The sequence below is a fragment of the Notamacropus eugenii genome, chromosome 6 (genome assembly GCF_028372415.1).
Source record: "Notamacropus eugenii isolate mMacEug1 chromosome 6, mMacEug1.pri_v2, whole genome shotgun sequence".
Classification (NCBI taxonomy): Eukaryota; Metazoa; Chordata; class Mammalia; order Diprotodontia; family Macropodidae; genus Notamacropus; species Notamacropus eugenii.
Window position 1 is genome coordinate 103,702,313 of NC_092877.1, and position 26,307 is coordinate 103,728,619.

Below are 26,307 nucleotides of genomic sequence, written 5' to 3' on the forward strand. Positions count from 1 at the left end.
TAATCCCCCCCTCCCCAATCCCCTGCATTTGAATAAATAGAAATGACCCCTCCCATCAAAAGCTAAAGATACGGGGGATTTAGTGGACGCAGTTACAAGAGTTTTGTAACAAGAGTTATAAATATACCAGAGAACATGGTGGCAAGATACTTATGGCATTTTTGTTTTATGCAATTTCAGGGGGCTGTCTGTAAAATATTCATCTCCTTATTTATAACTACAACATTTAAATACACAAAGGTTTATCAAACTCATTGGTAATCACAAAGAAGAATATGAACAGTATTCCTTGTCAGAATAGTAAAAATAATCATTTACTTATCTAACATTGATGACTATATGCAAGGCACTTTGGCAGACAGAAGTAACACAAAAATACTCTCAGGAGATCTAAAGTGCAGAAAGACAAGCATAGAATTAAATATGATACAAGGGATAGTGAGATAAGTGTAAAGGAAAGATCCGAGCAAAGCACTAGGAGTAATTTGAGTGGGAGAGAGCTTTCAGATGGGGGGATGGAAAGGATGGGATAGGGCAGGGAAGGTTTCAGAAAAATGCCAAGTGAGTGGGGCTTTGAGGGAAGGGAAGAACTTTGAAAAAGAGAGATTGTTCAATTCTTTGAAGAGAAAGCTATGGTTAAAAATGATTTTTTGAAAGGAGATTTAAGCGCTGTCAGAAACACCTCAGATTCATTATGTGTTTGATCATGACCCCATATGGGGTCTTGACCCACAGTTTAAGAAGCACTGTCAACCAGCACCCTTTTATTTGAGTTCTATGAGAACAAATTAGGCCACCCACCTACGCTTACCAGGACACAATGAGGTGGTACATACTCTGAAGCTGGAGGCTAGCAACCTCAGTAGATACCAAATTATTAATAATAAGCCCTTAAAAGCAAGTGCAACAGCAATAATGATGTTACATTATCAAACCATATTTAAGTGTATTAATTTTGATGTGATTTTCAAACAGAAACCTATAAACACATAACCTTAACAAATTAGCAGAAATTTGTTTATATTATCTTTATTGTAAACAGAGGTCATTAACATGTTACATCAACTAAAGTAAGCAATATGGAACAGATTTATGTAATTATTTTTTGTATGGCAGAACTGGTAAACACCAACATCTTTGAAACAGATTACAAATTATCAGCATTTCAAAGGTACAATGGTCTCTTTAGTGTCATGTTTAGCACCACTGAACTCTCACCTCCTAAAAATGAACTGAATTACCAATGGGCAACAATAATTACTGTAAATAATTACTACACAAATTGTAATTAAATAATACAAATATATATATTTTAAAATGTGTAAACCAGCAAATTATATACAGGAAGTTCATGCTCCTCATAGTGTCATAGATTTAGAGCAATCCTTAAATGCCATCTAGTCCAAATCCCTCGTTTTACTATGAGGCTAAGAGAGGTGTGACTTGTCCAAGGTCACCTAGCTAGGACATGGTAGAGCTAGGATTTAAACCCAGATTCTTTGACTCCAAATCCAGTGCTCTTTCCAATACAACATAATCCTTCTATGAACTGACTACTTTTTCTAAAAATCACTGAAGGCCAATCCTGGATTTCAGAACTTTACCCATTTCTGGAAAGGAAGATTTAGACTCAATGTAAGGGAAGTGTCCTAGAAGGAAAGCTGTCCTCAAGAAGAACAGGCTGCCTCTGGAGGTAGGTAATTCCCCTTCACTGGAATTATTCAAGCCAAGGCAAGATGACCACTAAGGAAGGGCATTATAAAGGGGATTTCTTTTGGGTTTTCCTTACAAAGCTAAATCTATGATGGCATGAACTTGCTTTCAGAAATATAGTCAAGCACCATCTGGTGGCAAGAGAGGGTAACGTTGAATTTCTACTTAATCAAAGGCTGTATGGATGTGAAATGATCCCCACACTTCCTTCCCTTTTTTGCTGTTTGGTTTTCCCATGTGATTCATAGGAAGGCATTGCAGCAAAAAGTGGGAACTGCTTACTTGTAAAGTATTTTAAAATGCTGTCCTTTGAAGATACTTGGTAAACTGCACCAAATGATCCCTATCTAGTCAAAAGCACTTGGGATGGGGGTGAGCATATATATGTATAGATACATATATGTATATAAACCAAAACCAAATGATAAAATTTGAAAAAGAATTAAAAATGGATTGTGTGATTATTTAATAAACAATATTGTGTAATAAACTTGTACAGTTTGTGTAAAATACTTAAATCTGAATAAAGCCTCTGTAAAAAGAACAGCTGGGGGAACTTGTATTTAATGAGATTTCCAATTGGAGTATACATGGAAAGACAAAGTGCTAGCAAAATTGCTGAGATAATAACAGAGGCCACAATTCTGTTATAAATACTTAAAGTGCAACTTTCAGGATTAGGAAAGGACTCAACGGTCATTTCAATTAAATTTAATGAATCCAAGGTAATGTTTAGGTTTTGATAAATATTTTGCTTTTAAGCTATTTACACAGACAATAGTAACACTGTCAAATATTGGGTTTTTTAAGACTTCCTTGTTTACACAATGTAAGAAATCATTAAAAAATACTTGCTAGATTAAAACACTATGTCAATGTAAGTTTAAACCTATTTCCAAGATAAAAAAGAAACAGGTGGAGCCTGTGGTTCATCACTGATGACTGTTTAACAGTAGGCCAATAACTCACTTTAAGTGCCCCTTAAAGGGGCTGTTTGGCCTATATATAAATAATATTTAACAAAATAATAATAGTACAATAAGACGTGTTAAACACAACTAAATTGTTGGTAGAATGGGGAATAGTGGAAGATTTTAAGAGTGGATGCTATAATCTTACTTCACTAATCTAAAAGTTACTTGTATTATCCTCTAGTATGTAAAACAATTGGTATAGGGCTTATTTTAGTGCAGTCCTTTGGAACCCACTTATTTCTGATTTTTAAATTTGGCAACAACTAGTCAAGTTTTCTTGACTGATGAAATTTATTTACTATCTCTTCTGTTCTATTTAGGAGAATAAATTTTGTTTTCTTAAAACACACACACGCACAACCTTATAGGTTAGTTTGAATTGGTCTTTTGAAGACCAAATACCTTCTTTTTCATCTTCTTAAAGTTTCAGATTAGATATTAAAATGTTTCCTTATGTTACTCATGCAGTACTACCAGAATGAAACACTGAATACTTATTAGTATTACGTGATAGTATAGTTGTACTCAACAGTACTTTAAGTAAAAATCTGGTGTCACAAAATATTTTCTTCAGGACTCCTAACTAGGTTTCTATTTTCTTATTACATATCACATTTGTTTAAAATTCCTTTGATCTCACTGATATGTAAGAGAGACTCTGGCACATGATTAATTCAGTATGAAATCTCAAGTCATTATTCTCAGAAGCTCAAACCACATAGAGTCTATAAATAAAATTTCAATTTTTTCCAGATTTTAAAAATATATTTATATACAGATTATATATCTTTGAAATAATTTAATGAGTGGTCAGTCTTCAAAATTATAAAAAACTTACTCATACTGAATTTAATAGTTAAACCAGTCCTTTGTTCTGTGGACAAGAAATGATGTTTAAAAAACATTTCTTGAAATGTCTCATTTTGATTTTATTCATTTCTCATAATATTTTAAAAATAGATTTGTCTGATATCCAGCACAGTGTAATTAAATGTAAAATTTTAAGGTTCTGGCCATTTTCATTCAGAATATTTTAAATTTAGAGGTTATTTAACGGATCTATTAGTGAAAATAACTACAATGCATTATCATAAACTCTGTAAAAACAATGGCTTGCAAGCATGCACTTCAAAGAAAAGGAAAGACAAGCATAAACACACTGATGACTTTTTTTCTCTCTCTTTCCAGCTCATCTAATGTGTGTTTCCACAAGGGTTGTCTGAGATTTGGCAGCCCATATTTTGGCCAGTCACTTGTACTTTGAACAGAGTTCCATCTGCACACATACAGAGCTTGTAGCGTACCCAGTCACCACTATTCAACTGATCTCCAAAGGAAGAACTTGGTAGGCGAGAGGTGCTGACCATCACAGACCCATTTAGAATGATGCTGTGTTCCTGTTGGGAGAATAACAATATGGTTCATTTACTGCTAATGACAGTAGTGGGAACATAGTTAATAAATGCAGTTTACTTGCAAAAGGAACAGGAAAGGGATTACAACAGACAAATGAGTTCAAATTCAACTAGAGGTCTTCCATCTTAACTTTAGAGTTTGATATATGATAGTCAACCTGCCATACATTTTGTTTTTCAACCAATAAATTGGTGCTGCACTGGAATTCTCATGGCCATGGTAGATTTATAATGCATGCAAACATCTACTGAGGCTTAAAAGACGAAACTCAGTTCACTGTCATGTGACTTCACTGGTACAGGGAACTCCCTGGATGAAGGAAATTCCTTTCTATCAATGCAGGTCAGCACCTTCTCCATTAGTCTTTGAGTTGCCTAGGACTCCATGAATGACTTGTCCAGGGTCATAAGACATGTCAGAGGCCACTTTGGAACTCAGGTCTTTGTGGCTCTGAGTCAAGAACATAATGCTGCTGCTTCTCAGTCATACTACTACTATTACATAGTACTAATAATGCTACTGACTAAAAATCAGCACAATGATTTTGATAACATGAGGAAATATATTTTTCTTCTTGGTTAGGAAAATGATTCAATTCTTATAGCTTTGTCATGATTACATATAGGATTCAAACCAGTTTTATGTATCAAAATATCAACATTCCAAACAAAATTTGGTAGAAATCAGATATTCTTCCAACCTACTGCTCCCCAAACCTTCTTATGTATGTATTCCAGATGATTTTTTTATGGGACACTGTTGGAATGTTAAATTATGATGTGAACCAGATTTATATTAAACAATACTATTTTGGATATAATCTGCTAGCTACAAAAAGTAACATAAAGTTAATTTTTCACTTTAAAATTTCAGTAAGATTGTATTACAACACTTTTAAAGTATATAATAGTGGTATATTTCATCCTGTTTAACCAAATTAACATGTAATTTTGACCACAGTTAATATTTTGGACCTGAAAGTACTAATTTGAGCTTTTGACCCTTTCCTGGTATCACTCTTGTGACTAAAGAATCTTCTTCAGAAAAGATAATTTTCTTCTGTAGCAATAAGATGAATCTGATAAGTCTAAAATAATTATTTAATACATTACTACTTTATTGATCTTAATTGTATTTAAACAAAAAAATGAACATGCATGCTCAAAAATACTGGCAAGAAAACACATTTAAGAAACACAGAACTCATGCATTTCCTTCTGCTTTCAGCAGATACACAAATTTATAAGACTGTACATACACCTATTGGCCTGAACATGTGATTTTATTGATTTAGAGAACTCTGGGTCAAATGCAGAATGGCAACTGTTCTGAAATTTATGGCCTACAGCATCGGGGTATGAGGAGATTAAGTGACTGTGCAGGGTGAAGTAGTCAGTCTGTCAGACAGTCCTTGGTCTGGCGCTAGCTCTCTAGCTACTATGTTACAGTGCTTCTTAAAATCATATATTGAAGGGAAGTATTAGGAAAAGGTTATTATTAAATTGTTTTTAAATTTTATGTTATTGTTCCTTCACAATCAGATTTCTTTAGCTTTATCTCACAACAAATGAGATTTTCAAAGTCCATGCTGATTCTGCCACCTAGTGGTCAGAAAACTTTATGTTCTTATTCTAAATAGGTATATTATAAATTTTAAATTATTCACTGTTGTTCCCATAAGTTGAATTGTAAGTCTTTTAAATTTGTTTTTATAGAACTATAGACATAGAGTGCTTTTCTACTATTTCAAAGTGCTTTCACAGCTGTGGTATCATTTGTCCCTTTAAGGGCTAATATACTTCAAAGAAAATTAAAACGAAAACGGAGACATTGGAGTTCAGAGATGTTTAAGGAGCCATGAAGAGCACACAGGTCTTTTTTTCTCATTGCATAAACTGATCTTTCTAGAATCTAATTTCTGTGATCCTGATGTGGATGCTCCCTCCAGCTATACAGACTGCAGTCCATCCATGTTTGTACAAATTCGTCCATTTTCTCCCAGAAGTTTGTCCTGAGATTGACCCAATATGTTAGGGTCTCCTCTGATTTTTCCTGACATAACAAGGATGCAGGTGGAACACGTGGATTATCCCTTATTCACACATTTCTATCCCATCTTTTTTTACAAGATTTCTTTGCATACATTCTTCCTAGTTTCTTACTAGTTTTGTATTGCAACCTGTTCACAACCATTATAAGCTTCTTCTCTGCCCTAGGAGAACAACTGTAGAGGAAGTTCGTATTCTACATTTTTCAGTCAACTGTGCATTGGTGGAGACAGAGTCTACAGTGCAGCATCATTTGCAAAAGCCTGGCTATTCCCTTTGCAAATAATACACCTTCTTGATATGCAGACTATTCTCAAAAACATTTTACGTAGATGGGAGACAAGGCATATAGGTCTGTATATGTTAACATTTTTTTCAGTTGTCTTTTTCTTATTATAAGTAAGGTCCAAGATTCTTTCCATGCCTTTAGTATCTTTTATTTTTTTATTTTTTTTGGATACTGTGTGAATTGATGCCTCAGTGCCCTTACAATTATGTTGCTCACAGAATGGATTTGTTCTGTGTATATGTGGTCAAAACCATTTTTCTTGACTTTTTCTTAAGCGTAATTTTTGCATTCTGTAAAAGCACATCTGGGACTGTGAAGTTAAGAGTCCAGTTGTGGCTGGTCCTTATCTTTAATAGTGAAATAAATAGTGAAGATAAATAGTGAAAAATAGGGAAATGGTGAAAAAATTTGTTATAAAAATCTTTGGTGAGCTATTTCATTTTCTTCTGTTTGTTTTTCTTCTATTTTCCTTAAATGTTCAAGACAGGAATTTTTAGTCGGTCTTCTTACCAAGATTTCTTTTTCAAAAAGAATTTTTATTTTTGAGTTTCAAGTTCTCTTCCTCTTTCCCTTCTGCCTTCTCTGAGATAGTAAACAATTTAATATAAGTCATACATATGCAATCCTGCAAAACATATTTCTACATTAGTCATATTCTGAAAGAAGACAGACCAAAAAAACCAAAATGAAAAATAAATGAAGACAATGAAAAATAGTACGCTTTAATCTGTATTCAGACTATTAATTTTTTTTTTGGAGGCGGATAGCATTTTTCATCATGAGTCTTTTGAGCTGTCTTGGATCACTGTACTGCCAAGAACAGCTAAGTCATTCACAGTTGAACATCTTATAATATTGCTGTTACTGTGTACAACGTTCTCATGGTCCTGCTTATATCACTGTGCATCACTTCATCTAAGCGTAGGTTTTTCTGAAATCATCCTGCTTGTCACTTCATATAGCACAATAGTATTCCATTACAATCATATAACACAACTTGTTCAGTCATTCCTCAATTGATGGGGACTCCCTCAATTTCTAGTTCTTAGCTACCACAAAAAAGTTGCCATAAATAGTTTTGTAGAAATAGGCTTTTTCCCCCCTTTTAAAAAAATCTCTGTTGGATGCAGACCTAGTAGTGGTATTGCTGGATCAAAGGGTAGACAGTTTTATAGTCCTTTAGGTGTAGGTCCAAACTGCTCTCCAGAATAGATGAATCAGTTCACAACTCAACCAACAGTGCATTAGCATCCCAATTTTCTCACATCTCCTCCAACATTTTTCATTTCCCTTTTCTGTCACACTAGCCAATCTGACAGATGTGAGGTGATACTTCAGAATAGATTTAATGTGCATTTAGAGCATTTTTCATATGACTATAGACAGCTTTGATTTCATTTGAAAACTGCCTGCTCATATCTTTGACCACTTATCAACTGGGGAATGACTTGTATTCTGATAAATCTGATTCAGTCCTCCATATATTTGGAAATGAGGCCTTTATCAGAAACACTGGTAGTAAAAATTGTTCCTTAGCTTTCTGCTTTCCTTCATAACCCTGGCTGCACTGGTTTTGCTTGTGCAAAACCTCTTAAATTTAATATAATCAAAATTATTCATTTTACATCTAGTGATGTTTTCTCTCTCATTTGGTCACAGTCTTCCCTTCTCCACAGTTAACTATTTCTTGCTCTCCTAATTTGCTCACGGCATCGCCCTTTATGCCTGAGTCGTGCATCCACTTTGAACCTACCTTCTTACCAAGATCTCTTTACACTTGTTTTACTCTGCACTGCTTACCTCTGCTCTACAGATAAAGCATTACTTACACACCAGGGGCTCCCATGAGGCAATGCTGCTCTTAATTTCTAATCACCCTCCTCTGAGAGATTTCACAAATGAGTTCACACTCTAAAGTGACATTGCTTAGCTACCTTCTTCTCTTGATAGGTTAAGAGAAGTATCTGTCAAGCTGCTTTGGGGATCTTTTTGCCTCCTTGTTATGGTAACTGCTTTTTATGTTGATTAAAACTTCCTATGACATTATTATAGGCAGTGTCAGTGTCCTTTTTCCTATTCATAACCCATTTTCATCAGTAATTTGGTTATACGGGTCAGTTGTATCCATATTTTCCTGATTTTCATTCTTCTAGTTGTGTATTATTTTTGACCTTTGCTAACAGATTCGTGATCTGACTACACACAGAAGGCTGACACAGGAATGACACCAATTACAGTAACAAGTTCCTGTCTATTAAAATAGAATCAATTTCATTTTTGTGGTGTTAAGTGCTCATCACATATGGCACCTGTGGATTCTTTTCTCAAAGAAAGTATTCGTGATATACACAAGGGTGAGGCTTCTGTGTAGGGTGTAGGTCTTTGACCTCTCATTGCACTTTTCATATTTTCACATATTCCATTTTCCAACAAATTCTCACCATCATCGTGATGGAATACTACTGTGTAATAAGAATGGATGCTTTCAGAAAAATCTGGAAAGACTTAGATGAACTCATACAAAGAGAAGTGAGCAGAACCATGAGAACACTGTACACAGTAACAGTGATACTGTATGATGGTTAGCTGGGAATGACTTGGCGATTCTCAGCAATGCAATGATCTAAGTCTAAGACAATTCCAAAGGTCTTAGAATGGAAAATGTTACCCACTTCCATACTGATGGGAGTATGAATGCAGACTGAAGCTTACTTTTTAAACTTTCTGTTTTGGTCTGTTTTCTTTTACAACATGACTAATGTAGAATTATGTTTTGTATGACTGCACATATATAACCTATATCAAACTGCTTGAAATATGAGGTGTAAAGGAAGGGAGAAGGAGAGAACTTGGCACTAAAATTTAAAAAAGCAAATGTTAAAAGTTTTTACATGTAATTGAAAAAAATGTAAAAAAAATTTAAATACTGCAAAAAAACTCTCATCCTGATTTATGTCTACTATGCACTGAAATAACTGTGACATGTAAAAAGTTTGAGAGACATAGTTTTTGAGTAATTTTATTAACTACATTAGCAGATAATTAATAAAAGGAGTAGGGGGCACTCGAATGCCAAAGACACCCTCATGGAACCCATTCAAAGCTTATCTGCTCTTGGAAAAGTGGTTATTATTGAGGGTGGCAATCAATCTGATTGGTTAACAAATAATAAGAGAATGAATATTATAATGAGAAGTGGACCTATTCTAATGAGGGGGTGGGGGATCTGACTAATGATGTCATTCGTGGACAAAGAAAGACTATCTCAAGCCAGACTACTCCCCCAGACTTGAGCAATCTAGTCTGAGTGGAACACAATGGCTTAGAATTCACCTCAGAGTAAGATTCTTTTGTGAAGTTCTCTAGTTGGATGGAGTGTCTCACCCAGGATCAAAAAGCATGCAACCCAGGGATGTGGGCAATCTTATCCAACAACAAAGTCCTTTAGAGACTGAAGGAACTACAGGCTTCTGAAAAAATTCTGGTCCTAATTCAACAACTGATTATTAATATTAAAGAGAAATCATCATTCTTTCATCAACAAGTATCAAAGTAGATGTTGACTTAATTGGGAAGATTCAAATGAACCTTTATAGAGGTCTTGAAAGAAATTTATCTACCTCTTCAGCCTCTGCAACAGATGTTGTTTAATACTCTGCAACTATTTTTCACAATGGTCTTTCTGCAAATTTTTAGTATGAATATTAGATGATCAAATGTCTCATAAAATTATGCTTCTTTTTTTGTGCACAACAGAAGAAATTTCAGTAATCAATATGGTATAACAGAAAAAGTAGCAGTTCAAGAGTCAAAGGATGAGAACTCAAATTTTGCCACTGATCCTACATGGATGACCTTGGACACATTACTTAACTTCCCTAATCTCAATTTTCTTATATGCAAAATGAAAGTAATAGACTAGATCTCTGAATTACCTTCCAGCTCTATGTCATCACAAGCTGCTCTTTTTTTGCCTAAGAAAGAAACCTATTATTCTTTCCTTTAGCTGTGCATTCTTTTTTTTGGCTTCATTTATAGCATGAATTTCAAGACTGATGTGACCCCACTTCCTCCTTTATAATACATATGTACATAATACATATATACACAAATAGAAAAACATCACTGTACCTATCCATCAACAATGTAATTACTGAATGCAATGGCTGCTCAACAAACTGTTCACTACTGCTACTTAGCTTCTTAGCAGAATAATATTTTTAGTTATTGTTTTAATACCAAAGTAACTTATAACAACATGAGAAACATACCACGCATACTTTAAACATTGCTTAGGAAAAATAAATAATACCATGTTCCCAAAAGCCCTATTTAAAAATGTATTACCAAATTATGTAGACTATTAAGAGTTATTTATAGTTCCTTGCCTTTTGATATAGAATATGGTTATACTGATTTAAAAAAAAATTCAATGAATTGAGACACAGAAGGCTCTCAATAAGTTTGACTGATGACAACGAATGACTATTAAAGGTGGCTAATATCTACCACAGGGAAAAATAATTAGCAAATACATTTGAAAGTTGTTTTTACTTCCCGTAAGGTTTATTATTCAGACCCCTTCATACAACTTGAAATTATTCTTTCCATGGCACCAATATCTCTGCCCATTGTTAAACCTGCCATTAATTATTAAATCCAATGTTTCTTTCCTCAGTCTTCATCCTTCTTGACTTCTTTCTACCAAGTAACATTTTGGACCACCACCTTCACCTGGATACTTTCTCTTCCCTGGGTTATTGTGACACCACTCTCTCTTGGTTTTCCTTCTACCTCTCAAGCCACTTCCTTGCAGTCTCTACTATATTTTGTCTCTATCTGTGATTGTTCCCAAAAGTTTTGTCCTGGACCCTCTCCTTTCCTCTCTCTTAACTCTTTTCTCTTGATGATCTCCTCATTCCCATGGGTTCAATTACTACCTCTATGCAGATGACTCATCAACTGCCTACTGGACATTTCCAATTCAATGTTCAGCAAGCATCTCTAACTCAGTATATCCGAAACAGAACTCATCATCTTTCTCCCTCAATGCACCTTCTATGTCCTTTCACAATTTGACTATTTCTGTTAAAGTAACCCAAATCCTTCCAGTTAACTAAGTTCAAAAAGTCATCCTTGATTCTTCACTGTACCTCATCACCCCCATCCCAACTCTTATCTCTGTCCCCTTCCCTCCATTCACACAGCTACCACACTGATTCAGACTTTCTCCGTCTCTTGCCTGAACTACTACAATATCTTCCTAATTGGTCTCCCTGTCTGCATTTTGTCTCTCCAATTCCTTCTCTACATGCTCCCAAATTACTATTCCTAAAGCACACCTGATCAAATGATTCTACTGTGGTTTCCTACTGCCTTATATAAACACCACTCGTTGGCATTCAAAATCTTTGACAATTTGGCTCTAGCCTACCTTTTCAGGTGTATGGTATATTCAATACATGTCCAAAACAGAACTTATTATCTTTCTTCCAGAATTCTCACCTTATAAACTTTGATTTCTGTCAAAGGTAGTGTCCCTTCTAGTCCTACAGGTTTGTAACTTTGGTGTTATCTTCAACTCCACATTCTCCCTTACCCCTAATTAGCTAAGAAATCTTTCCACTCCTTCCTTTACAACCTATCTGGCTCCAATCTTTTCTCTTTACTCATATACCTTAGTTCAGGTTCTCATAAGCTTTTGCCTAAATCAGGAGCTCTTAACCCAAGGTCCATGAATTTGTTTTTTAAAAAAATATTTTTTAGTGACTATTTCAGTAGAATGAGTTTCCTTTGTAATTCGACATATTTTATGTATATAATACCATAATTTGGAGAAGGGATCCCTGGAATGCACCATTCTTCCAAAAGGGTGCACAATCCAAACAAAAAGGGTTGCTTCTGGTCATTTCAACAGCTTCCTAATTGGTCTCTTTGTTTCAATCTCTCCCCACTTCAGTCCATCCTCTGTACTTCTAACAGAGTGATTTTGCTTAGGCACAGAAGTGAATATGTCATGCCTCTATTCAATAAATTCTAGTGGCTCTTTATTGCCTCTTGGATAAAATACAAACTTCTCTGATTAGCTTTTAAATTTTCTTGAAATCTTGCCCCAACTTCTTTCCCAACTCAATAGACATTACTGCCTACTCTTTAATTCAGACAAACTGTCCTTACTGTTCACTCACATATAACACTCCATTGCTTTCATCTCCAGGTCTTTGAAATGGCAGTTTCCCATGCCTAAAATGCACTTTCTCCTCACCTCCACCTCAGAGAATTCCTCCTTTCTTTCTTCAAGACATAGCTGAAGTTTCACTTTATTTTTTTTAGTTTTATTGATGTGTTTTACTTTCACATCACAAACATTTACAGATTACTGCCACTCTGTGAAAAGTTTAACCCTTTAAACCCCTGTTAAAAATAGTGACTTTATCTGTGTTTAAATTAAAAAAAAAACCAACCTCCCGCCCTCCCCCCAAACAAATTCCTTAGAACAAATACTCAACGACTACATACAAAAACAGGAAGATGCTAGATATCATAACTAATTATGAAATGCAAATTAAAATAATTATGAGATTCTACCTCATAACTATGAGACTGGCAAAGATGACAAAAAAGGAAAAAATGCTAGAGAGAATGTAGGAAAATAGGTACATAATTGAGGAATGGCTGAATAAATGATTGTACATGAACATGGTAGAATATTGTGTTACATGAAATGAAGTAATACATGATTTAAATACACATGGAAAGACTCAAATGAACTGATTTAGAGTGAAGGAAGCAGAACCAGGAGAACAATTTATACCACAACATCACTATTATAAAAACAAATGATTTTGAGGACTTCTATAAACTGAAGAATAATGAAATAAGGAGAACAATTTATATAACATTAAGCACCACTTTCTACATGAAGTCTTTCCTAATTCCTGCAACTACTAGTACCTTTTCCCTCCCTCAAACTGTCTTGTTCTGAACAGCTTTATACAGGGTATCCCAAAAGTCTTAGTTTTAAGGTCCAAAAACTTAAAGGCAGTTTTGCATGGTGGGTATTAAGATGTCTATTTTGTAGATGAGGAAACTGAGCTAAAAAGAGATTAAGTGACCTACCAGAAATCAGCCCAGTACTTTTCTTAAATTCTTAAAAGTTATAACTGCACTAAGACTTCTGGGATACATTGTATTGATTCTCATTATATTTATTCTGTATACATAGTACACACACAGACACATATATACACATACATAGAAATATGTAAGCATATTTATATATGTGCATATGTACACACACACACACACACACACACACACATTCTTTTGTGTTTCCTCCACTGAAAACAGGGATTGTTTCATTCATTCATTTATTGCATTCGTATCCTTGATATCCAGGACAAGAGCAGCTGTTTAAGAAATACTCATTGATTGATATTATTCCTTTTACACCTTCTATGTTCCAACCAAATCCACCTACTTGCTATTTTCTATACAGGACAAGTCATCTCCTGTCTCCAATCCTTTGCACAGGTTATCTCCCTCTCCTGGAACACGGTGTCTCCTCACTTCATCTGAGTCTCCTACAAGGCTTGGCTCAAGTCTACCTCCTATATGAGATCTTTCCTGATCCCCCTAATTCTTACTTTCCTTCCCCCTAAATTACTTCCTATTTACTTTGTATATATATTTTGTACTGGTTATTAGTGTGGCTGTTTTTTTCCATTAGTAGAATGTCAGGCTCTTGAAAGGAGGGACTGCTTCATTTTTGTCTCTGTATCCCCAGCCCCTGGCACAATCACTGGACACGCTTAATAAAGGTGTGCTTGATCAATGACTGAACAAGCATTTATTGTTTACTTTCTACTAGGTCCTGTGCTACGTACTGATACAAAGGCAAAGATGAAACACTCCCTATGTTCTACTGGGGAAAACAACATGTCTAAGTCTAAACAAGACAATGTGAAGGTGGGAGAAAGGCACCAATAACAGAAAAATCATCATCAAAAGACTCAGACAGAATGTGGCACTTAACGCTGAACTCTGAAGTAAGAAGGAAGAGAAGTTGATGAATGAACCAGTGAATAAATATGCTCTGGTTGAGAACTGTGAGCACGTGAAAGTGTTGGGTAAATCTAATTTTCTAATGTGAAACACAAAGGTTACAAAATTTAAATACATTTATAGTTTCCTGTAAATATATGTGATCAATGCAGGTAAGTTTTAAAAAACCATTCATCTTGATAACGGAAGTGCAACTAGAAATATATTTTACGAATTTTCTATTTGTTGTCTTATGCTGTGGAATCTGTAACCGTGTATGTGAATAAGTAATTTCAAATAATTTATTTTTGATTTCTTAAAATTTGGAAATTTAACAACAAAAGGGAAATCAAGTCTTATAAATTCTCATATTAAAATAATTTTAAATTCTTTTAGTATATACTTACAGCTTTTAATTCCATATTACCACCCACATGAAATTCAATGGTTTTGCCCATAATGAATACTCCTTCATTCCCACGGACAATGGCACGCCCATCAACTTTTATATTTAAATCACTTGTAGCATTACTAGTGATCTGAAAGAAAAAAAAAACAGAGAACTGTGTTAAAATATAGCTTATAGATCTGTGTAAGAATTATTACCATAAATAGTCACAACTATGCATGTGAGATATTAATTTTTATTTCAAAAGGAAAAACATCCCTGGGAATTTTTTAAGGTGGATATTATGATGTCTATTTTGCAGATGAGGAAACTGAGCAACAAAGGAATCAAGTGATTTACCAAAGGAAATACATCCCAGTATTCTTCTATTAAACTATGTAGCCTTGTACAATGCTAAATTACATAAAACCATACTTCTTTTTAAAGAACTGAGTAACAACTCCAGCACTGGTATTCACATAAAAAGCAACGATAAAATCCATACCCTTTCAGTAGATGCTTTTTGTACATTCAAGCTCTTTACTCCACTTGGCAAATGAAACTCGTGGGTTTCGTAGTCTGTACTGAATAAAATATTTTGAGTCCTTGGGTCAAAAAACTGCATGCCAATGTCACTTGTAATAGAAGTTTTGTTCTTTTCTACACTGAGTTTCGTTGTTCCTTGCTGAAAAACAATCTTTAGAAACATACTTTATGGTGAATACGGTTTCAAAACACATCATAAACAAAATCCATGGAATTATACTTAAAAACAAGCCCTAATTTTGTACTATATGGAAAAGCAGCTGCTATAAAAGGTTATCTAGTGTACTTGCATAATGGGTAAGGGAGTAGGGAATGGCTGCTCCTAACAGTAGACACAAAACATTTAATTCATGGCTTTTTCAGCATTAGGGTGGAGAGAGACATCTGTAGAGGCACCTAATGGTACTGGAAACTTTGCAAAGAAGAAAGACTATGTGATAACAAATTCTTGGAAATAAACTATGTCAGGAAGCATCCCCGGAGCAGTGTTAAGTTTTCTGGACCAGGAAGGTACATAATAGCCACCTTCACCTCAAGCAGAGAATGAGTACAAAGTATATTCTTAATAATTTTTATTACTGAAACTCCCCATAGAAAAGAAAGATCATTATATGTTGTCATAGAATAGAGCACAGAATTGAAAGAAAACATCATGTTTCCAACTATTAAGGTTAGACTTTCTAATAAAGATAAATGTTTATGGCTTTTCTACAGAGAAAAATTTTGGCTTCCAACACTATTCATAAAAAACTCCACAAATTGGAAGAGACTAAAGAATTCGTATAGTTTAATGTTCATTCCTTGTTTAGTAATAAAAATGGGCATGCATTTTTTAAATAAATAACTCATCTCTAACATCCCATTCCCATTTTTGCTTTAATCAGCATGACAACTTACTGGTTGGTTATTGCCAGTGATAACCAAATTCTCATTACGTCTGCCTCCTACTGTGCTCTTATAAAGAGGATGTATAACTCCCATATCAGATACTTGTTTAAATCGTAGCAAGCCACTCTCATGGAATTCCATACTGTCACAGCCATTGGGTCCAATTCGGATCACAGCCCAGATAACAAGTGTTATCTAAAAAAGTAAGATAAACTAAATATTACATTTAGCATAACAGCAAACATAACTAAGAAAAAAGCCCTACAAATCTTCCCAAATACAACAACAAAAAAAGATTAAGTGCTTTCTAAAAGAAATGGGGTATAAACGTTATAATCACAGATATGAAATACTATTTATGAAAGACTTTAAAGAATGTAATTAAATAATAAATATGAAAGACATTTGTACAAACATATGAAGTACTGGGAAAAAAGAAATCAGTATACATATTAAATATAACTAGGAAAGGAGGAAGGTATGCACAAATACTCACTATGTACAACATTCTGCCCCAGTAGGTGGCTCACTTCTCTACAGAGAGGAAGATGTGTTTTACTATTTGTCTTCTGGAATCAACATTGCTTACTGTATTTGGTTTTCACTGCCTTTTTATGCTGTTCACACATTTACATTCCTGGGATCATTGTATATATTGGTCTCTTGGTGGTTTCTTCTCTTTGCATAAGTTTACACAATTATTCCCAATTTTCCTCAATTGCTCATATCCATTGTTTCTTATGACATCATAACATTCCGTTACATTTATCTCTTCTTATCAAGTAATTTCCCAAGGAGTACTAACTCAATACAGAGTTAATACAAGGCAGGGTGGAAAGAGCACTGCACTGGGAGCCAGAAAAGTATTCTTGGGAAGCAGCACAGTGCAACACAAAGTACAATGGATTTGGAACTGGAGGACCTTGGTCCAAAATCTAGCTCTGTTTCCTACCTAAAAGACTACCTAGTCTTTCAATCTCTTTTGAATTTAGCTTCCTTATCTATAAAAATGAAGGGAGTTGGGTTAAGAGACCGAATGAATTTCCTTCTATTTCTGATTCTATGATCCTAAAATCTGAGTTCAAATTCCAATTATTTTATACAATTTAGTAACTCTGTGATACTTGGTAAGTCACTTGGTAAGTCAATTCTGCTTATTAGCCTTATCTGTCTTACAAGAAATCAAGGAAAACAGTTCTGATCGCTCCAAGACCGAAAATCAGAGGAATAAATGAATGTTTTATGCTAATAATGGAAAACATAAAGAAAACATTAAACATTTTGTACGTTTTACTCACAATTAAATTGATGACAGCCAAGATAAAAAGGAGAACAATCACATAAATGGCTAAACTGCCCTTTCTCCCTCTCAGGCCAGTTTTATGAAGCCGATCTTCATCAATTGGAATATATCCAGCTTTAAAGTTACTGTTGTGCTCTTTATTAACATTTCTTCGCTCAACAGCTTTCTCCCGCATAGACTTCTTTACAGGACCATTGGAACTTTGCTAGATAATACAAAACACCACCAAGTTAATAAGAATACAAATTAATTCCTAAAGTAATGAAAGTGGAATTACTGGTTGAGATTTCACTAGTAATGAAAAAGTAGATTTTGTATACCCTGATTCTACAGCAGTCCGCCACTCTGTTTTATTAATTAATACAGAGTAGAAGGTTCACCTCCATAATGTGCTGTATTCTGTTTTGTTACTTATTGGCCATACTACACATATATAGTTTAGTACTAGGTACTAAAAGTACTGTAGGTAAAACCTAATCTGTTGTTCAACTGCAGAGAACTGTGAGCTGATGTAAAAGCTTTGGATGACCATATGGCACAATGGGAGGGGCCAGGCTGGGAAAGGTGTTAAATGCCAAACATGGGAGTTTATAACTGATCCTAGAGGTAACAGGGGGTTGTTAGAGTTTATACTGAGTGTGGGGGAAGGAAGGTTATATGGTCACACCTGTGTTTTAGGTAAATTACTCTGATATTTGTATGAGGGATGAACTCAAATAGGGAGAGATTTGAGGTAGGGAGACTGGTGAGAAGTGCTAAGGGTCTGAACTAGGGTGACAGTTGTATGAGTGGAGGAAGGGACTTATTTGTGGGATGTTGTGCACATAGAAATGTTTAGGTGGAAGATTTGGCAAATGACTGGATGTATGTGGTGGAAATGGGGAGTTGAGGATGGCAGAGGTTGTGAAACTGGGTGACTGGAAAGAGGGTGGTATCTTGGATAATAACAGGAAAATGTTTACAGGAATGACTTCCTCTTTCTAGTCCATGAAAGGGCAAGTCAGAGACGAAATTATGGCTCTCCTTTCTCACTCTTCTAAGATGTTTTGGGAAGCAGCACCAGGTAACCAGAATAACCAACTGTCTTGTGCAGGAGGATGAAAACAGCTGGTGAGTGGGGTACTCCCTGAGCTCCTAAACCACGTAAGTAGGAGACATTCTGTTCTAGCATCAGAAAAGAAAGGTGCGACAATAAGTTAAGATGATCCAAGATGGAGCTGGAAGAAGTTTTACTTGTAAAGTACAAGGTCTAAGACTGTGGAGCCAGTACACAAAATAAGGTGTAAGAAAACAGGTGCCTTTGGGCCATAAAAAGATTTGGGTAAGACAGAGAATCAGGAGCATCCTTGCCTGCGGGCTGCATTAGAGAACTGGGTCCACCAGAGAAATAAATGACTACCATCTGCTGGAGGTTAATGAGAATCCTAGAAAATGAACAGAACAGAGAAAGGGACATATGAGGCCTCCCCCTGCTGGGATCTGAGGAAAATGGCAAAGTAAAGCAAAATGAAATAGCAATCAGTGCTATTTGCTTACAGTTGCTGGAAAAAGAGCATGGCTGTGCAGATAAGCTCATCAATCCATGGGGCTGATAAGGTGCCTCCGGCTGGAGCCCTACTAAAGGTAATGCTGAATGTGACTCAGACTGTACTGTGTGTTTGTGTGTGTGTAGGTTTGCTCACTGATGGGTACAATTATTATTGCTTCTGATCCAAGTCCCATCTATTTCTCTTAACTTATGACTGAATTTGGGCCTGGAGATCTTGAATGTTTAATAAGAGGAAGTGGTGATACCCACCCCTGGGGGTGGGGGTACTGAAGTTACCAGATCATTTAGATGGGAATAACTAACTACAAAAGTAAGATATCACCTAAAGTAGGCTTGAGGTTGTCCTATCTCAAGGGACCCTCTAATATGAGGGTTACACACTCACAAATTAACTCAGTGATGGAAAAAAAGAAGTATCCCAATGTAGCTACACAACAAACCCTAGTGAGCTCAGATGTTAAAAAGGCATATATAAAAGAAGAAAATAGAAACATAACCAAGGATGAATAAAAGTGGCCTGGAAATAATGTTCAAAAAGCTAAAGCCCAGAACAACTGAAGTTTGTGAGGAAAAAAAAAAGGTTAATGGCAATTTTAAAAAACTTACTGACCAAATCTTAGTATATATCTTGGTTTAAAAAAAAGTTTATTTCCTCCTTCCCTCACTCTTACTTGTATGCATGTGTCTGTATGGTATATTATCTTTTATAAATGGATCAGTGTGAGAGAAACTAATCATGGTTAAATCTTAGATAGCTGCTTAGAAGATCTGGAGTAAAGTGACTTGTCCAGAGTCATAAGGCTAATAAACGTCAGAGGCAGAATATGTAGCCACATATTCTGTGTTTTTATTGGGTTCTTGCAGAACGTAACCTTCTTGACGGACTGACCTGTTCTCATTTTTCTATTTGTATCTCCAGTATGTAGCATAGTGTCTGGTACACTATAGGTACTTAATAGATACTTGCTGAATTGAAATATAAAATCCTGTCTTTTAAAGTTCTTTATAACCTGGCCTCTTCCTACCTTTCCAGGCTTCTCAAACATTACTCTCCTCCACATAATCTGTGATCCAGTGATACTGGCTTCCTTGCTTTTCCTTGAACATGATACTTCATTTTTGGATTCCAAGCATTTTCTATGCCTATTTGACATGCCTGGAAAGTTCTCTCTTCTCATCTCCATCTCCTGGGTTCCTTTAAGTTCAAGCTAAATCCTCAGCTTTGCAAGACCTTTCCCAGTCTTCTTTACTCTTATTGCCTTCCCTCTGAGAATTCCTGGATCTAAGATCAACAAAAGAACCCTTCTAAGGAGCCTACTCTACCACAGTGCCACTCATTTATGTGTGCTGATGTTAAATGACTATGATAGTGATTTAGAATTGGTGACATAACTAGGAACAAGAGAAACTGAATGTTCAAGTGAAATCCAGGCTTCCCAGTATGAAGGCATTGCTAAAGAAAACAGGAAGCAAACTGAGGGAGCTCTTTGAGAAGAAAGGACCAAGTTAGATTTGCTGTTCTCTAGAACTCAAGTGATTGGGGGAGCTCAGGGAAAAGTCAGCTTATGCTGGAGAAAGAAGCAGAGTGGAATTAGATGTAGTATATAAACATCTAGAACCCATATCAAGAAGAATCTATATCAGAAATATATTGGACTAGGGTAACTAGACATAGCCATCAAGCATGGGGCGATTCTTAAGTAAGACACTTCCAAAGTAAGTCACTGGATTTTAAAATCTCTGTTTCACTGTAATTGTTTATGTAAAGATATACCTGGAATTTTAAAAATGCTCATGTTTTTAGTAGTTTTTGTCACATTCAAGAAAAAAAGACATAAGAGTAATTTGCTGTTGAGCAGGAGAAAAAATGAGGGCTATTCCTGCAGTCATAACCACAAGAGGAAGCATCAAGGCTTAGGTAGTATATTTTATTTATATTGTCTCACAGAAAATTAGCATGGAGATTTAAGATCAGGAAGGAAAACAGGTAACAAAATAGTATATTTTCTGAGGTAACAAAAAAGTGGATGCTTATTAATTAGAGAATGATTGAATAAATTGTGGTATATGAAATACAAGAAATTCAGAAATGTACAAAAAGATGTCTACAAATCAGTGTAGATTGTAAAGGACAAAATGAGGAATACAATATATATGATACTGTTACTGTTAACAATTTAATGAAAAGAACACTAACCCAAATACTGAGTAACTATATAATGATTATCTTGGCCACATAGAACAGATGATAAAGTGAATCTACCTCTTTTCAGGGGAGAAATAGGGAATTCCAAGTGTTCCATCTTGCCTCCATGAAAGCGCTCAGATTCAATCCAGCTCAGACTCTGTCTAGCTGAGATTCTATCTGGCCTGCTTGTTAATACAAGCGTTATAAATGCTTAGGCTCCTTAAGAGTCAATCCAGTATGGTGAATCTTTAATAAACTTTGTTTTTCTTTGGCTTTAAGAAGGCTTGTGTCAAATTCATTCGAGCAGGACCTGGTGTGTTGGTATTTTGGGGTCCCCATCTCCCCAAGCCTTAACAACTTCATTTCACTGTAGGTTTCCCCCAAGAATTTGTCCTAGACACTCACTCCTCTCCTCTGTCTTACTATTTTACTTGGTGATCTCATGAAATCCCATGTTTGAGTTATCACCTCTATACACATGATTCTCAGATCTATTTAACTAGTTTTAATCTCTGTTGACCTCCAGTTTCACATTTCTAACTGCCTTTTGGACATCTCAAATGGATGTCCCACAGGCACTTTAAACTCAAGTCAGTAACTGAACTCATTAGCTTTTTCCTCAAACCTACCCTATTACAAGGTTTCTATTACCCTACAACTGTACAACAGGACAGGGTATGGGGTGCTTGGTTGCATGTACTTGGGCCTCAATTCTAAAATCATATTTCTCTTTAAAAAAATCACATTTCTCCCTAGCCTCAAAATACTATCTCAGGCAGTTTCTCCCCAGCTCAAGCACACACACGCTGTCCTAGCAACAACCATTATCTCCCTTCCGGCTGTAGTAACCAGATGTACCCATAGAACTCATTAGGCTTAACCAGCTGTGCACTGAGTCATAACGACATTTACCACTCACTGACCAATCACATGTATCCTAGACTTGGCCATACCTATACTCCCTTACATTTATCTTGTCTAACAAGTCATTGATGAGAGCAACCTGGTATTTCTGAGCCAGCCCTGACCGCTGGTTGACTTAGTGATATTTCAGGCCTAAAACCATGCCTCCAGGTAGCTCCCTCTTGGGCTATTTCCCCATGAATTTTGGGTAAAATACCTGTGCAGTAGGTACCAACAGTGCATGTTCCTTTAAGAACTGACCACTCTTTAACCACTCCCTAATCTCACCCCAAAACACCTAGTTAGCATATTTGGCACAAGTGATACTACAGAATATCCCATATAAACTTTCCCTGTACCCCTTTAAGGTTGCAGGTTCCCTAAGAACTCTTGCCGGCTGAAAAGTGTAATAAATCTTTACCTTGACTTCAACAATGTTGAAGTCCATGAATTCTTCTCCAGATGACCCGCCCCTGGTACCCTGGTCTTTGTGGGGGGGTCTCACACCTCCCTCCTAGCCCTGATCAGTATCACCATCTTGTTGATTCTTTTTTCAGAGCATTTTCTATATACACTCTTTTCTTCCTGTGACATCCCAAGTTTCCCCACTACAGTACCTTCTCTACTCAGTTGCCACCCTCCTATTCAACAAACTCCACTGGCTCCCTAATATTTCTAGAATCAAACATAAAATCATCTGTCTTTAAAGTCCGTCATAACTTGACCTCTTTCTATATTTTCCAAGCTTCTTTATACGCTACGCTTCCCCACATACTCTGTGATCCAATGATAATGGCCTCCTTGCTCTTCCTTGGATATGATCCTTCACCTCTGCATTCTCAGCATTTTCTCTGTCTATTTCCCATGCCTGGAACTCTCTTCCTTCTCATCTTAACCTCTTAGTTTCCTTCAAACTTCAAAGTCTCAACTTTGCAAGAAAGTTTTCCCAGTCCTCCTTCCTTTTGAGATAATCTCCATAATCTATCGAGTTTGGAAATGGTTGTTAGAATGTCACCTTCATTGGACTCTGAGCTCCTAGAGAACAGATGATTTCTCTTTCCATTCTTTGTATCACCAACACTTAGCACAGTGCCTTACATACAAAAGGTGCTTGATGACTAACCACCACAAGAAAGCAGAGGTAGAAGAGACTAAAGTCGAAACAAAAAGCTTCTAGAGGAGACCAGAAGGAAGCCAGGAGGTGGAGCTGAGAAGGGAGAGAATTCTAGGCTTGGAGAAGAGGCACAGAAAATGCTTGGGAGTTCAGAAGTGAAGGAGCACGTTCAGGAAGAGCAAGGAAGTCAGTATCACTGGATCATAGAATATGGAGGGGAGCTAGGTAAAAAAAGCTTGGAAAGGCAGGAAGACTGAACACACCAACAGAGGATTCTATACTTGACCCTAGAAGTAACAGGGAGCTTACTGATTGGAGTTATTGATTAGGAGGGTGAAAATTAAGGGTGAGAATAAAGAAAGATAATATAAAGAATTAAGGGTGAGAATGTACCCTAGTGAGAAGACTTGGGGCAAGGAGACCCAATGGTTGGCTATTCCAAGAGTTTAGATATAATGATGAGGCCTTGCACCAGCACGGTGGTAATGCCAGAGGAGAGAAGTAGGTATACACAAGAGAGGCTCGGAAGATAGGATTTGTCAACAGACTGGATATGGGGGTGGGGAGAGAATGAGCTGTTGAGGATGACACTTAGGTTGTGAGTATGGGTGACTGGGATGATGGTGGCATCCTCAACAGTAATAGAAAAGTTAGAAAGAGAGGAGAGTTTGAGGGAAAAGAGAAGGATTTCAGTTTTGGACTTGTTGAGTTTAAGATGTGCACGGGAATATCCAGTTTGAAATGTCAAAAAGGCAGCTTGAAGATGTGAAACTGCAAGAGAAGTCAGGGCTTGACAAACAAATCTAGGAACCATCTGCTTAGAGATAATAATTGAATTCATAGAAGCCCATGAGATCACCAAGCCAAATAGTACAGAAAATACTTAAATTCTTTATGAACAGAGTAAAACATCAGCCATGGTTTTAGTATGAACTGGGATTATTAATGACCAGAATTCCCATATTTTTCCACAATACTACATATGATGACGCTGTTCTGTAGTAGTCCCATTTCATTTTTTTAAGAAAAAAAGGTGGGAGAGGCTTTAAGTTCCTTCGCATGTTATTTTTCCAGGCCCATGCAGACAAGTATAGGTTAATAATAGATGGGCTAACGGACGCACACATCTTCTTGAGAGGATTTTAAAAAAGTTTAGATTACACAGGAGATAGATATCAGTATACATCATCCATATGACTATATCATGTATATCAATCAATATCTATCTACATATTATATATAATACATATCTATATATCCACATACGTATGCATAGCTACAGATACACATCTCCACCTCCCTCCCTCTCTCCCTCCATCCACACGGCGCCTTTACTTCCATCCCTCCAGGATCCCCTCACGGGCCTGGGTTAGGTGGAGGAGAGCCCCGGAGGAGGGAGGGTGGGGCCTGGAATGACAGGCGGGCATCCCGCCAACAGCAGAAGGCGGCGGGGCCGAGGATGAAGGGCACCGAGCCCGTGTGCAGGCGGGCCTGCGGGCCCGTGCCCCCTCCCCCGCCCCCGCCAAGGCCCCGGGGCCGGCTCGCTCCCTCCCTCCCCGAGGCCTCGCGGCGCAGCTCCGGACCCCCGCCGGGGGCCGAGGCGGGCTCTGCCTCAGACGCCGGGGGAGGCGCGGCGGGCCCCGGGGATGGAGAGGGGGGAAGACCCCTTCTCTCCTCGTTCCGCCAACAACTCCGGGGCCAGGCCTCCTCGGCGTGCCCTTTTCTTACAGAACTGACCTGCTCCGCCGCTGCCGCCGCCGCCGCCGTCGTCGCCGCCATGTTCCGGCTCCCGTGGCCGCCCCCACCCGCCCCCCGCCTCGCGCCCCTGCGCCTGCGCCCGCGCGCGTGCCTGCGCCCCTGTGGCGAGAGCGCGAGCGGCGCGTGCGCGCAGACCCCGCCGCGTCCGAGCGGTGGCGGCCTCGCCCCGGCCCCTCGGCAGACCCGCGGCCCCACCGCCTTGGCCTTGCTCGTGGCCTCGTTCCGCTCTCTACCCTCCGAGCCCGGGGTGGCCTGGGGGCTCCGAGGAGGCCGAACTCCTTCGGGACAGACGCAGCATGGACTGTGTCCTCTGGGCTGGGCATCGGGGCCGCGACGGAGGGAAGGCGGTGCGCTCAGACCCAGCGGGCTGTGCCCCCTCCCCACCCCCACTTGGAGGAGGCAGAGCCGGGAAGCTCTAACGCTGGTCACTGGGCTGGCTGGTGCCAGGGCCTGGCCTAAGGGCCCGCAGCTCGTCAAACAGTGGATACCTTTCGTTCTTTTATCACCTGTTTCCGAAAATATTACCCCTCCCTAACCCAGAGACCCCCTACCACGTGACAGATTAAGAAAAAAAAACTCAGCAAAACGGACCCCTATTTCCACCAAATCTTAGGATCCGGTATCCCCGCCGTGGCCCTCGGGCCCTTTGTCCTCCCAGTTCTCGTCTCCTCCGAGTCCAGCGAGCTGTTACACAGACTGGGGCCTGTGACTGATCCAGTCCGCGGTCCCTCCGCCGCGGTCTGCGGCCCCTCCGAGACCAGAGGAGGGCTGGGAGGCCGTGGAAGAACGCTCAGGAGCCTGGGCGTACCGAGGGGAGGGGTCGGAAATAAAAGGGGAGTCGTGGTCAGCTAGAAACAGTTTACAGATAAATGACTCATACAGGGGTTCACTGATGGATGCTGGAGTAGGAAGGACTTTGAACCCCAGGGTCAGAGAACCTGGGTTTGGGTCCTGGCTCTTCTAATCCATCCAGGTGTGTGGTCTTGGGCAAGTGACCGAGCATCTTGGTGCCTCAGCTTTGTCATGGGACGTGAGGGAGTTTGATTAGATGATCTCTAAAAACTCTTCCAGTATTATAAGAGTCTATTATTATATTATAATATACTGTTACAATAGTGTTGTTACATTACGTTGTTATTTTATACATTGTTATAATTATGTTACATTATATTAATTATACATTGTTA

General features: G+C 37.7%; 1 protein-coding gene and 1 long non-coding RNA gene across 4 annotated transcripts in view; one reads left to right on the plus strand and one right to left on the minus strand.

The window, feature by feature from the left end:
- Positions 1–14,893, plus strand: part of LOC140511599 (uncharacterized) — a 51,866-nt gene extending 36,973 nt beyond the window's left edge. For both annotated transcript variants that reach the window (XR_011969591.1, XR_011969590.1), the window contains exons 3-4: positions 6,320–6,503; positions 14,311–14,893. This is a non-coding gene — a long non-coding RNA (uncharacterized lncRNA). The remainder of the gene's footprint in view (positions 1–6,319; positions 6,504–14,310) is intronic.
- Positions 1,014–26,307, minus strand: SGCB (sarcoglycan beta). 2 transcript variants are annotated; one of them, XM_072620754.1, is made up of 6 exons: positions 25,712–26,307; positions 17,604–17,813; positions 16,315–16,500; positions 15,377–15,568; positions 14,891–15,022; positions 1,014–4,084 (listed from the first exon to the last, which is right to left on the minus strand). In XM_072620754.1, the coding sequence occupies exons 2-6, from the start codon at positions 17,781–17,783 to the stop codon at positions 3,881–3,883; spliced, it is 894 nt and encodes a 297-aa protein (XP_072476855.1). In that variant the 5' UTR covers positions 17,784–17,813; positions 25,712–26,307; the 3' UTR covers positions 1,014–3,880. The 2 variants fall into 2 exon arrangements, with proteins under 2 accessions (XP_072476855.1, XP_072476854.1); XM_072620753.1 differs by lacking the exon at positions 25,712–26,307 and adding an exon at positions 25,100–25,206.